This window comes from Engraulis encrasicolus, chromosome 4, assembly GCF_034702125.1.
Source record: "Engraulis encrasicolus isolate BLACKSEA-1 chromosome 4, IST_EnEncr_1.0, whole genome shotgun sequence".
Classification (NCBI taxonomy): Eukaryota; Metazoa; Chordata; class Actinopteri; order Clupeiformes; family Engraulidae; genus Engraulis; species Engraulis encrasicolus.
In genome coordinates this window covers 23,739,144-23,753,014 of record NC_085860.1, presented here as the reverse complement: position 1 = coordinate 23,753,014, position 13,871 = coordinate 23,739,144, and the positions used below count along the sequence as shown (strand labels likewise).

At 46.8% G+C, this 13,871-nt stretch overlaps 1 protein-coding gene across 1 annotated transcript in view; it reads left to right on the top strand.

The window, feature by feature from the left end:
- Positions 1 to 13,871, top strand: part of bcl2l13 (BCL2 like 13) — a 34,685-nt gene that overhangs the window by 9,172 nt on the left and 11,642 nt on the right. Inside the window, exons 5-6 of the mRNA XM_063196906.1 lie at positions 1,399 to 1,471; positions 2,264 to 2,392. Coding sequence (XP_063052976.1) covers positions 1,399 to 1,471; positions 2,264 to 2,392 — 202 coding nt within the window. The remainder of the gene's footprint in view (positions 1 to 1,398; positions 1,472 to 2,263; positions 2,393 to 13,871) is intronic.

The window sequence follows — 13,871 nt, the reverse complement described above, 5'->3', positions numbered from 1 at the left end:
CACACACACACACACACACACACACACACACACACACACACACACACACACACACTCCTCACCGGGTCAGTCAGCAACACACACACACACACACACACACACACACACACTCCTCACCGGGTCAGTCAGCAACACACACACACACACACACACACACACACACTCCTCACCGGGTCAGTCAGCAACACACACACACACACACACACACACACACACACTCCTCACCGGGTCAGTCAGCAACACACACACACACACACACACACACACACACACACTCCTCACCGGGTCAGTCGGCAACACACACACACGCACACACACACTCCTCACCGGGTCAGTCGGCAACACACACACACACACACACACACTCCTCACCGGGTCAGTCCGCAGTGCACCACCAACAACACACACACGCACACACGCGCGCACACACTCCTCACCAGGTCAGTCGGCACCACCAGCAACACACACACACACACACACACACACACTCCTCACCGGGTCAGTCAGCAACACACACACACACACACACACACACACACACACACACACACACACACTCCTCACCGGGTCAGTCAGCAACACACACACACACTCCTCACCGGGTCAGTCAGCAACACACACACACACACACACTCCTCACCGGGTCAGTCAGCAACACACACACACACACTCCTCACCGGGTCAGTCGGCAGCACGCACACACTCCTCACCAGGTCAGTCGGCACCACCAGCAACACACACACACACGCACACACTCCTCAGCGGGTCAGTCGGCACCACCAACAACACACGCACACACACGCACACACTCCTCAGCGGGTCAGTCGGCACCACCAACAACACACGCACACGCACCTCACAGGGTCAGTCAGCACTACCAGCAGTCTGCACACATAGTATGCCACACTGATGTGATAGACTGTCTTTGCTGTCTTTGGGAGTTTTTTGAGACTTAAGTTTGATTTGGATTTTTGTAAGAAAAAAGTTGTAATTTCAGAAACTGTACTACCAGGGAGACAAAGCCCCCTTTCTCTCAAGGGCAACATGCTGTATGGAGACAACACCATACTCAAGATTGCATTGTTAATGGATACTGAATACCACACATGCCTGAAATGTACAACTGTTCGATAGACTGAAGGCTTACGAGTGTGTGTGTGCGTGTGCATGCATGTGTTTAGTCCATAGGTAATGAAAAAAAAACGCACACTGATGAACTCCCATTTAATCCATCTTATTACGTCACACAGAAATAAAATGGATTAAATGGGAGCTGACCGGTGTGTGCTTTTTTCCATGATCTTTTTCATTACCTATGGACTTAACTTTTTTGAACCTGCACCCGAAACAAGTCTTATTTGGATGTGCGTGAGATCTGATTGGCATGCATGTGTTCAGCCCACTAGATTACGAAGGCTTCCGCAGTGTAGCTGAGGAGGTCTGCTGTCACACACAGGAAGGCTGGAACCAGGTGAGCACAGCTGCCTTCAGCACCATCAAACATCTGTATTACAATCACTACGTTTACATGGTGTTTTTTACTCTGAATTAATCATTCAGAATGAAGTAGTTCCGTCGAGTTTACTTTGGTCTTTCCTTTAATTCCGAATTAAGAGATGTTTACATGACGTTTTCAAAGCGGAATTAAGCTTTATTCAGAATTAAAGTGAGTTCATTCAGATGAATATCTCATGTGAACATAGCAATTCTGTACATGTGTATTCTGTGAGGGTGTTTTGGTATTTTGATTGTGATTGCACGTGATTGAAGTTTGATAATAGTACATATTGTCTGTATTACAGAACATAGAATGACATTTACATGCTTTCCCCTCTATTCTGTTCTTCCCTGCTCTATCTGATTAAAATGTCTGCCTGATATCTATTTGTTCACTTACTGGTACTTCTCCTCTCTTTATCCCTCCCTCTCTCTCCTCTCTTTGTTGTTCCATATGTGCCTCTTTCTTTCTTTCTTTCTTTCTTTCACTCTTTCTTTCGCTCTTTCGCTCTTTCTTTCGCTCTTTCACTCTTTCTTTCTTTCACTCTTTCTTTCGCTCTTTCACTCTTTCGCTCTTTTTCTCAATTTCTCTCTCTTTCTTTCTCTCGTTATTTCTCTCTTTCTATCTCTCTCTCTCTCTTTCTTTCTCTCTCTTTCTCTCGTTATTTCTCTCTCTCTCTCTCTCTCTCTCTCTCTCTCTCTCTCTTTCTTTCTCTCTCTGTCTCTCGTTATTTCTCACTCTCTCTCTCTCCCTCCTCTTCTCCAGGTCCTAGTTCCTCTGTTGTTGCTGCAGAGGTTACAGCATGGGGGTGTGTCTCTGGCCACGCTGCTGTCTCTGGGCACACGCTTCCTCCAGGAGGCCCAGGGTGACATCATCATCCAGCAGGGCGGATGGGTGAGTGTGTACGTGTGTTGATGTGTGTGTGCGCGTGTGTAGAGCAGTAGTACGTTGAGTAGTAAAGAAGAGCATACATGTCAACTTTGAGCTACGAAAAAATCTGGAAAATTCTCAGATTTTAAGCCAAAAAATGGGAAAGTTCCAATAGGCCAAATCCTGACAGTCACAGTGACCGATCGGAAAGGTGCATTCTGCTTTTCACACTGACTGTCAGCGTGTGAGGTGCCAGTCCTGTCTGAAATACCTCCACAGCGCACGTTTTAGAAGGAGCATGTACAGCGTAAACAACAATGAAATATGTCTTTCTTCTTGTTGTTTTGTCGCTCAAGTTGCCTGGGGCTGATGCAAAACTTTGTATTGGTGCAGGTTGTTATGAGGTTAATCGCATGATTCGCTGTTAAGGTGCGTTTACCATAGAGTATTGTTGTTAGTATGAACTGACAGTTTCTGCTGGGCAAAGATTGGGCATACGCCTATGGAGCCCTAGAGCTCGTATTTCAAGGAACTTGAATTCTTGGTGGTAGGCTAGACTATCTGGCTTAAAACCTACTGGCAGGTAGGCCTATAAGTCAGTCCCTCTCTACTTTCGTAGCTGGTGGAATAAGTGGAGGGGGTGTGGCTCGTCTGGCTTACTGACAAGGCTGTGGGGATCATTTCTGGACCAACACTGTTTTTTGATAATGTGAAAAATCAGGATATTTTGTGGGAAATTACCAAATTGGGAAGACTGTGGGAAATACTGTCAGAAATAGGGAGTTTCCAGTGAAAATAGGGAGGGTAACGGGTATGAAGTAGAGATACTTAAAAGATCCTGAGGGAAACATCGTTCTATCTGTGTGCACACAGCACTGTCTCCACGACTGTGATGTGAATTTGTTTAAAAAAATATATGTGTTTCAATCTTGATCTACCTTACATTCATTTAGAAGAAACCTGTAAAGGTGCCTCTTCTGGATGCTTCTGCTGATTGGTCAATTGTGCCTTAATGTCAGCTGAATTTATTTAAATGTATTGGATATGGTAATGTAATAGGGCGGCGTGTTGTGATGTCTGTGGTCTGGATGTTTTAGTGACGTAGTTATTAAATAAAATGTGGACATTTCTGTGTACCTTGGCAAAGAGTCTGAGTATGCTACCAGTCTTCACTTATTATTATTTTTTTAAATTTACTTACTCAAATGACTTCACACCAAGAGTCTTCGAGGGGTGTTCCCTAGCTTCCCAGAGTTGACCAGCAGAGGTCACTAGTGCTCTACAAATGATGGCGGCAGCAGCAGCATTGTGAGCTTGGGATTAAAAATAGAAAAGAACCCAGATTTATTAAGGTTTATTTTCAGTTTTGATTGTGGTTGGACTTGGGAGTGTCCCTTGACGAGAAGTGTGATACTTTCACTCACTGTATTAGGCTACACTCACTCGCATTCCCTTCTGAAAATGAATCTCTTGCTTTCATGTGGTAAAGGATTTGTTCACTGTGTAAATGTGTCTCAATGACTGTGCTGTATTGAAAATGCTGGGATACGAACAATGCATGATGGCCAGCCAAGCTCTCCCATCCATCCACACACCACAGCGTCCACACAAAGGAACAAAGACAGAGTACACATGGGAAGGACAAAGACCCTCATTGTCACACAGGCAGACAGACTAAGAGATGGATGACGTCTGAAGTAACTGACAACGTTATCTATGTCACTGCTGGCACTATGGTGGCATTTTAAGTGCTCAGTGAGGTCCGTGAGCCTGCAATGCAAACCCTGTTGTGACTGCCAGTTCCTTTGGTTTGGATAGTTGTTTAGTTTAATGTGTTTACAGGAAATCTCAAGCTTCCATTACGTTTTAGCCGAAGGATGGAGGAAGGGAGGGAGGGACCTGATCATGATCTGATGAAGCTCCACAGTTGAGAAAAGAGACGTCTTTCAAGCTCAGAGATGTAGTACAGCAACTTGCAGCTAATGTGTTCGGATAAACTGACCTGGATGGATGAGAACAATGATCAAATGCATCATGAGAAGCTTGTTTTTACACACCGAATGTTACGGTATTAATGCTGTTGGACACACACACACACACACACACACACACACACACACACACACACACACACACACACACACACACACACACACACACACACACACACACACACACACACACACACACACACACATACACGTGTCCCCTTTAATTAGGACATTTCAAGTTTTTGAAATGTAGCTGACACTTGTTCTCCCAAAACACTGGAAATAAACATCACATTATTAAAAATAAGCGTTTTGTTCTAAACGTTTTACATGGCATAAACCCTGCCCAACACACACACACACACACACACACACACACACACTCACTCACTCACTCACTCACTCACTCACTCACTCACTCACTCACTCACTCACTCACTCACTCACTCACTCACTCACTCACTCACTCACTCACTCACTCACTCACTCACTCACTCACTCACTCACTCACTCACTCACTCACTCACTCACTCACTCACTCACTCACTCACTCACTCACTCACTCACTCACTCACTCACTCACTCACTCACTCACTCACTCACTCACTCACTCACTCACTCACTCACTCACTCACTCACTCACTCACTCACTCACTCACTCACTCACTCACTCACTCACTCACACTCACACACACACAGTGCTTGGCAGGTTTCCCCCCCCTCCAGCCTGCCAGCGTGCAGCCAGGGCAGCGGCCCTCGAGAGCGGAGTGCACCCCACCACTACTATACCCCAGATAGACCCCAAACCACCAGAGCTGCTGCCCTACTAACTGAACTGCAGGAACCCAGCCACACGGAATGATTTAATTATCTCTCTCTCTCTCTCTCTCTCTCTCTCTCTCTCTCTCTCTCTCTCTCTCTCTCTCTCTCTCTCTCTCTCTCTCTCTCTCTCTCTCTCTCTCTCTCTCTCTCTCTCTCTCTCTCTCTCTCGTTTGTGTCCGTGTGTGGCTGGCTATTGTCTAATGTGGCCTAGCTTTATTGTGCGATGTGAAGTTGAGTGTGCAGTTCAGCACTGCATTCCTGTTCTGTGTTGTTTCAAGGACGCACACACAACAGAAGGGGTGTAAAAGACAGAGAGAGAGAGAGGGAGGGAGGGCAGCTGAAAATGGAGAAAGAGAGAGAGAGAGGGAGAGAGAAGAGAAATAATAGAGTGATAGAAAGAGGAAAGCAAGGAGAGATGGAGAGAGAGAGGATGGCAAAGTGGAAGGGTGAGAGAAAGTGACAGGATGGCAGAGAGAGAGGGCGAGAGAATGGACAGATAGAGAAAGGATGGAGAGATAAACATGAGGGGACATAGAAAGAGAGAGAGAGAGAGAGGGAGAGAGAGAAAGTGACATGTGGAGAGGCGTAAGGGAGGGCGACAGAGGGGCGGGACTAAAGCCTTAGAATGCGAGCTGATTGGTGCAGGTTGAGGAGTGGTGACAGCAGCCCACGTGAGATCACCCTCCTCTCTCTACCCCTCCTCTTCTCCACTACCCCCTCCTCTTCCTAGCTCTACTCAAATCTCTCTCTCTCTCTCTCTCTCTCTCTCTCTCTCTCTCTCTCTCTCTCTCTCTACCCGTGCTCTCCTTCAGTACCTCCCTCCCTTGCCCCCCTTTCCTCCTCCTCCTCTCTCTATCTCTACTCTGCTGTTTCTCACTCTATCTCTCTCTCTCTCTCTCTCTCTCTCTCTCTCTCTCTCTCTCTCTCTCTCTCTCTCTCTCTCTCTCTCTCTCTCTCTCTCTCTCTCTCTCTCTCTCTCTCTCTCATTGCGCTCTTCTCACGCTCCCCTGTCAGTTCGCTCTGCTTCTCTTTCGCTGGCCACACTCTGCTCTGCTCTACTCGTTCCCACCTGCTGCTCCTCTGGACAGGGTGTTCTCTGAGACTCCTCTCCCTGCGCTGGGAAAGACAAGAGTCAGGTAGGATGACTTCATGTACGAGTGATTTTCTTGTGCGGAGGAGAATGGATACGCAAGCAATGAATGAATGAGCACAACTTGAACTGTTCATGCGTCATGGAAACTTTTTCGTCTGAATTTAGGCTGGTTTGAAGGTAGAGTAGAGCAAGCAATACGTTTTAGGTCATCACATAGTACACATATATCTGGATAGGCCGCAGCTGTGAGATGGAGGTTTAGTGAATGCTACAGCTACACCTGTATTCCCCGGGGTATATTTGACTGTTGAAAGTAGTGAGGTTGAGAAAAGATTTATGTGTTTGGGGGTGACGCAGCAGAACTGATAACGCCTGTGTGTGTTTGACAGTGGGTGTGTGTGTGTTTGTCATGCGTGTGTGTGTGTGTATGTGTGTTTGTGAGGGAGGGTGTTTGTGTATTTTGGTTGTAATGAGTTAAAGCGCAGCTGATCTGGCTGCTCTTCGTCAGTTTAAATAGCTTACAGTTCGTTAGGCGGCAACGTATAATGACCACCTCCTCAGCAAATCAGCTTTCCCCCAGACCACCTGGCTGTCGTGTGTGCGTGTGTGCGTGTGTGTGTGTGCAGATGCATTCTCTGAAGAAGTAGCTCAAAATATTCTACAGGAGTACAAAAAGGTGCACACAAGATTGGGATTTGAATGATGTCAGCATGTATGAGGTTCATTTAGCAGGGTTTTTTTCATAGATTATTATGCACCGGTAGGTGTGTTTGTGTGTGACTTCAAGAGAGATTGAGAGGTGTCTGGAATGTTTAACGTGTATATGTGGCATTTTCTAATTAACCTGTATGCAGGGCCAGATTAAGATGACCTGGGGCCCCTAGGCTGCAGGTTGCTGTGGGCCCCCCTTGTGAGGCAAACTTCGCGACAAATTTACATAGACTGTTTCATAATTATGACCTAGGAATTAAGGATAACATGTCTACCAATTGTACCCAACACGGCATGATTTTTTCAATATTGCATCCTGTCACAATTCTGCATTTTTATTCCACTTTTCGACAATCAGGGGCCCCTTTGCAGGTGGGGGCCCCTAGGCTGCAGCCATATCTAGCCTGTGCGTTAATCCGGCCCTGCCTGTATGTGTGCGAGCGAGAGAGTGCACGCCTGCGTTCCTGCTTCATCTATGTACTTGAGGACCTTGACTCAGTCACCTCCTTTGAGAGAAGGCCCTGTGCTGTGCTGTACTGTGCTGTACTTTTTCATTACCCTCCTGAACAGGCAGAACATTGGACCTCTATGTGTCCTTCCTTTGGCTTCCCTAATAGATGCCCAGTCATCATTAGCTGCCCTCCACAATGCCTGTTCAAAACAGCTGCCTGCCCTGCTGTCATGGTCATGGCGCAGCAGCGTACATGCACCGTCAGGTTTCCTCAGGACCCCCACCTCTTGACAAGACACAAATGATGCAATAATAAACTCGTGTTGCTAGGCGGTGGGGCAGTACCGGCCGGGGACATAAAATGCTCACAGGAGATAGATGCAGCTAAGTCAAGGGCACGCTGCCGTGACGCGGCAAAATGAACTATTTCTTTGACGTTGATGTTGGCTTGTAACCATCTCAGGGGCCTATACTACAAAAGTAATAATACTATCATCTAATCCTCATGACTCCAAGCTCTTGTATTAGATGATTTACATCTTAACTTAGCCTGGTGCTGAATCCTTGACACATGTTGCTAGGTTAGAATACCAGACTCACTCCACATGTGGGAGATGGCCTGCCTTACAAGGGAAGCACTCTGGGCCATTTTGAAAAGTGCTATATTAAAGGCTATGCTATATGGAGCTTTTCAGGGTGTGCAGTGTGGTGGCGTTGAGTGTTCAGCTCTCATAAATGAATGGCCTGAGGAGTGTTTATAATGAGACTTGAACTCCCTGTCTCTTGTCATACAGCTCTCTCTCTCGCGCTCTCTCTCTATCCATATCCGTCCTCTTCTCCACTACCTCACTCCCTCCCTCCCTTGCCCCCCTTTCCTCCTCCTCGTCTCTCTCATTCTGCTCTCTCTCTCTCTCACTCTGCTCTCTCTCTCTCACTCTGCTCTCTCTCTCTCGCTCTCTCTCTCTCATTCTGCTCTCTCTCTCTCTCACTCTGCTCTCTCTCTCTCACTCTGCTCTCTCTCTCTCGCTCTCTCTCCATCACTTGGTTACGCTGGGTTATGTAATGCACATGTTCCAGAGGCCGTCCAGTTCAGTCAGTTCAACACGCATGCTCCCTCTGATAACTGGAGCCTGAATGCCATGCTCTATCACACACACACACACACACACACACACACACACACACACACACACACACACACACACACACACACACACACACACACACACACACACACACACACACACACACACACACACACACACGTTTATAAGTAAGCATACTGTCCAGCTGACTGGGTTGAAAGATTTATGAGATTATTTCGGGGCCTCGTCTGTCCATATGCATGATTTTATGCATGAGTGAGTTCGTTATTGTCCATGGGTGCATTGCTGTCTGCATTTAGAACTTTTGGGTAGAACTCATTTTCTGTTCTACCCAAGAGTTATTTCTGTTGTTTTCTATTATAACTTCTACAGTTTGCAGTGTACTTAATACATTTTGATGATGGACATTATTGTGTATAGATTTTGCATGAATTTGTATGTATATAATGCATCAGTGTGCCTACAGAGAACCTATTTGTTTGTGTGTGTGTGTGGAGCAGCCACAGTCTCTACTTTGACAAACACACGCACACATTGCCTTTGAATGGTACTGTAACACTCAGCATCTCACCCCCTTCCCTCAACCCCTCACTACCGTCCACCTCTGGTGTGGATGACCTCTAAGTGAATTAAATTCCCCCGCAAAGAGAGAGTCACATTTCAGCCTTAAGCGTAATGCGAGTCCTATAACCTTCCCTCATATAACCGCCTGACACCACTTGTGTGCTGTCCGCACATCTCAATAGGGTTTACTAAGGGCCTGCGTGGAGGATACTGTACATTCGCTACAGTTATGCATTACATAATCCTGTAGGTAGCACAGCCATAAAGATTACCCACTTGAGATTAGCCATTGTTACCAAAGACAACCGACAATGATGTTAGTGCCGCATAACGTGAACGAACGGCTATCTTCGGAACATGTCGCTCCTAACTTTATGCACACATGTTGAGCAATATGGTCGCATGAACCTGATGTGCTCAAGTCGGTCGGTCGCCTGGCGGAGCAGTTTGCCTTTGGTGTTTATCATTTGAAACCAGCTCATTAGGTCAAAGATGAAAAGTGCTCGTTCGCCATAGTACAACTCATCGCCTATAACAGTGGTTCCCAACCTATGGGTCGGGACCCCCCTTATGGGTCGCCAAAGATCCACAGGGGGTCGCGGAGCCCTCTTGATTTTAAGGGGTTTCGTTTTAAATATGTTCAATAAAAGGCAAAGCATTTAAGTAATAAATGCATAGACGCAACAAATTGTAAGTGCTACATTAAACATTTATTCTATATTTGACCAAAGACGAATTGAGGAATAAAATAACTAAAATAAGTTTTCGCAGGAAACGGAGGGCATCTTGTGACTCCGTCTCGTGCGGGCGCTCGCGTGGTTGGGTCACCAAAGCTTACAATAGTAAAAACATGGGTCCCTTAAGAAAAAGGTTGGGAACCACTGGCCTATCAGAAGTACACATCGCTATCTATAGAGTGTATTTACATATCGATATATGTTATGTAGGCCTATATTATGTCGAGCATAAAGTTGGGTAAAAAACCAAGCCGGGCAGGGCTGGCTGGTTGAGGGTCAAAGTGCACATGCATAAGCATCACCTATGGATTATTTACAGAATTAGCCCTGCGTGCTGAGCACCAGATGGTCAGTCAGCACGTCAATGTCACAGGAAAGGCCTTAAAAGCAGTAGCCCATAAAAACAGCACTGTCTGCAGGCTTCATACTTAAGACCCAGGGAAGACCCTGATCCGGAAGACCTTGAGTGCTGGGTCCTGCAAGTGCAAGGTCAAATGGGACTATGGGCTTCTTGTTTGAGAGGAAGACCACAGTCGGCTCTTCACATACTGCATGACGGAACCGTACAAATCCTCTGCGCCTTCACGTATTGAACTTTCTTATTGAAGAGATGTGGTGGAAAAAAGACAGTTCAGGGTGCTGTTATCTTGCTGTTTGTACTATGACGGTCAATAGTCGAAGCACTAAACTCAAGTACCTCAGAAAGGACCCTCCCCCATATTTGTCTTTTTAATCCAGACTTTTTAGCATGGTACTATTGTACAGGAGGTGAAGCTCTCCTCTGCAGCCAGTCTACAATGTCTCCAATGACCATGCACATTGTACAGTATTGCCTTTTATATGTATGCCTTTATTTGTGATAGGATAGTGAAAGAGGGACAGGAAACGAATGGGGAGAGAGAGACGGGGAAGGACTGGCAAGTGACCCGGGCCGGAATCGAACCCAGGTTGCTGGCGTAGTAACCCATATTTTCTTTTTAAACCACACTTTTTAGCATGGTAGTGTTGTACAGGGGGTGATGCTCTCCTCTGCAGCTAGTCTCCAATGGCCATGTACATGTATTGGCAAGTTCAGTTTTGGCTTAATTGTTTACTGCTGAATGATACTGCTGTTGGGCATCTCTGATCCTTTTGGCCCAATGCAGGGTCCCAATGCAATGCTTGTAGGGTAGTGCCTAGTCACCTAGTCACCTCTTCATTTCACCTCGTCACCACTGTGTCTTGGGTGTGTCTGAAAGCATGTGCCTCATCTATCCACTATTTCCTAACTGTGTGTGGAGCCACTGTACAGTATGTGTGTGCTATATGGTGTAAACTGCAAAGACGACAAGGCAGGAATGTGATTGAGCAGGGAGGGACGGCTTGCCAAACGTCACACACACACACACACACACACACACACACACACACACACACACACACACACACACACACACACACACACACACACACACACACACACACCCTTGCCCAACCACAGCACTTACTGCTCACCATCCTGTCTGAGGAATGTGTGTTTGTACTGTATGTGTGTGTGTAGAAGAACTCTATAAAAGAGAGCTGGTGTGTGTGTGTGTGTGTGTGTGTTTGTGTTGGGGTGTAAGGGCTTGTTCTCAGGCGTGGGCGTGTGTGCTTATAGAGAGTAGGGTGGTGAAGAGGTGTAGGGTAGGGTTAGAGTAGTGTTTCTCAACAGGGGCTCTACAGCCCAAGGGGGCGTTATGAACGATGCAGTTGGGGGGGAGGGGTAGTACTAATTGCATTGGGGGGCATTAGGCCATTTTATTTTGTTAATACTAAGGCAGAGATTCTTTAAGTATGTAGAGATATGCCATTGTAATAGGTTGCTATGGGCACCTAACATGACCAGGTTCCGGTCTGCCTAAAGGGGCGTGTCATAATACTCCTAGCATTGAATAGAACAGTCCTTAGGTCTGCGTAGGTCTGCCTAAAGGGGGATTTCCCCCCCCCCCCCTCCCCCTTGCAATAATAGAACCCGGAAACAATGGGCCAATGGAACCTCTCTCTCTACTCTCTCTTACTAAGGAGTGCATTGGCTGGCTTATGGTGAGGTCCAGGGGGCATTTATTCAAAAAAAGGTTGAGAACCACTGTGAAAGAGGGGGTAGGGTGGTGAAGAGGGGTAGGGTAGGGTTAGTGAGTCATGTAGGGCACACCCAAGCGCAAAGCTGGATGCGGCAGGTGAGTTGCATAAGACTGCAACAGACAGACAGAGGCCTCTGCACTGGGGAGACGAGCTGATAGTCCTGCCACAACACCCTCGCGTGGACCTCCTCTGCCTGAAAGAACGACACAGTGCAGAGCTTGTGAAGTTTGTGAAGTGTTGCTTTCTTCAACCTTCATGAGTAGCTCTTGAAGATACGTCACCTTAAGACCTTTACACATTTGACGAAGATCGAGGGAGGTGTGTAGGCACTTGTAGGGTAGTGCCTAGTCACCTAGTCACCTCTTCATTTCACCTCGTCACCACTGTGTCTTGGGTGTGTCTGAAAGCATGTGCCTCATCTATCCACTATTTCCTAACTGTGTGTGGAGCCACTGTACAGTATGTGTGTGCTATATGGTGTAAACTGCAAAGACGACAAGGCAGGAATGTGATTGAGCAGGGAGGGACGGCTTGCCAAACGTCACACACACACACACACACACACACACACACACACACACACACACACACACACACACACACACACACACACACACACACACACACACACACACACACACACACACACACACACCCTTGCCCAACCACAGCACTTACTGCTCACCATCCTGTCTGAGGAATGTGTGTTTGTACTGTATGTGTGTGTGTAGAAGAACTCTATAAAAGAGAGCTGGTGTGTGTGTGTGTGTGTGTGTGTGTGTTTGTGTTGGGGTGTAAGGGCTTGTTCTCAGGCGTGGGCGTGTGTGCTTATAGAGAGTAGGGTGGTGAAGAGGTGTAGGGTAGGGTTAGAGTAGTGTTTCTCAACAGGGGCTCTACAGCCCAAGGGGGCGTTGGGGTGCCCTAGGTGGGCGTTATGAACGATGCAGTTGGGGGGGAGGGGTAGTACTAATTGCATTGGGGGGCATTAGGCCATTTTATTTTGTTAATACTAAGGCAGAGATTCTTTAAGTATGTAGAGATATGCCATTGTAATAGGTTGCTATGGGCACCTAACATGACCAGGTTCCGGTCTGCCTAAAGGGGCGTGTCATAATACTCCTAGCATTGAATAGAACAGTCCTTAGGTCTGCGTAGGTCTGCCTAAAGGGGGATTCCCCCCCCCCCTCCCCCTTGCAATAATAGAACCCGGAAACAATGGGCCAATGGAACCTCTCTCTCTACTCTCTCTTACTAAGGAGTGCATTGGCTGGCTTATGATGAGGTCAAGGGGGCGTTGGCAGGCTTATGATGAGGTCCATTTATTCAAAAAAAGGTTGAGAACCACTGTGAAAGAGGGGGTAGGGTGGTGAAGAGGGGTAGGGTAGGGTTAGTGAGTCATGTAGGGCACACCCAAGCGCAAAGCTGGATGCGGCAGGTGAGTTGCATAAGACTGCAACAGACAGACAGAGGCCTCTGCACTGGGGAGACGAGCTGATAGTCCTGCCACAACACCCTCGCGTGGACCTCCTCTGCCTGAAAGAACGACACAGTGCAGAGCTTGTGAAGTTTGTGAAGTGTTGCTTTCTTCAACCTTCATGAGTAGCTCTTGAAGATACGTCACCTTAAGACCTTTACACATTTGACGAAGATCGAGGGAGGTGTGTAGGCACTTGGTAAATGGCTGTTTCTGTGTTTGTCAGTTGAATTTATCACATCATTATTGTATTGCGTTATCTCAAGAACCACTACGATTCTCAACTTGTTGGAGGGTGGGGTCATATCAGAGGAGACCAGGGGAAGAATGGGTACTGTGTGGTCAGAAAATACTGAATCTGGCACAATTGATTTTTTCTAAAAAATAAAATAAAATACATTTTAAAAATCTAATTTGACTAGTTTACCTAGCTTTGTTGAGACTAGTTTAC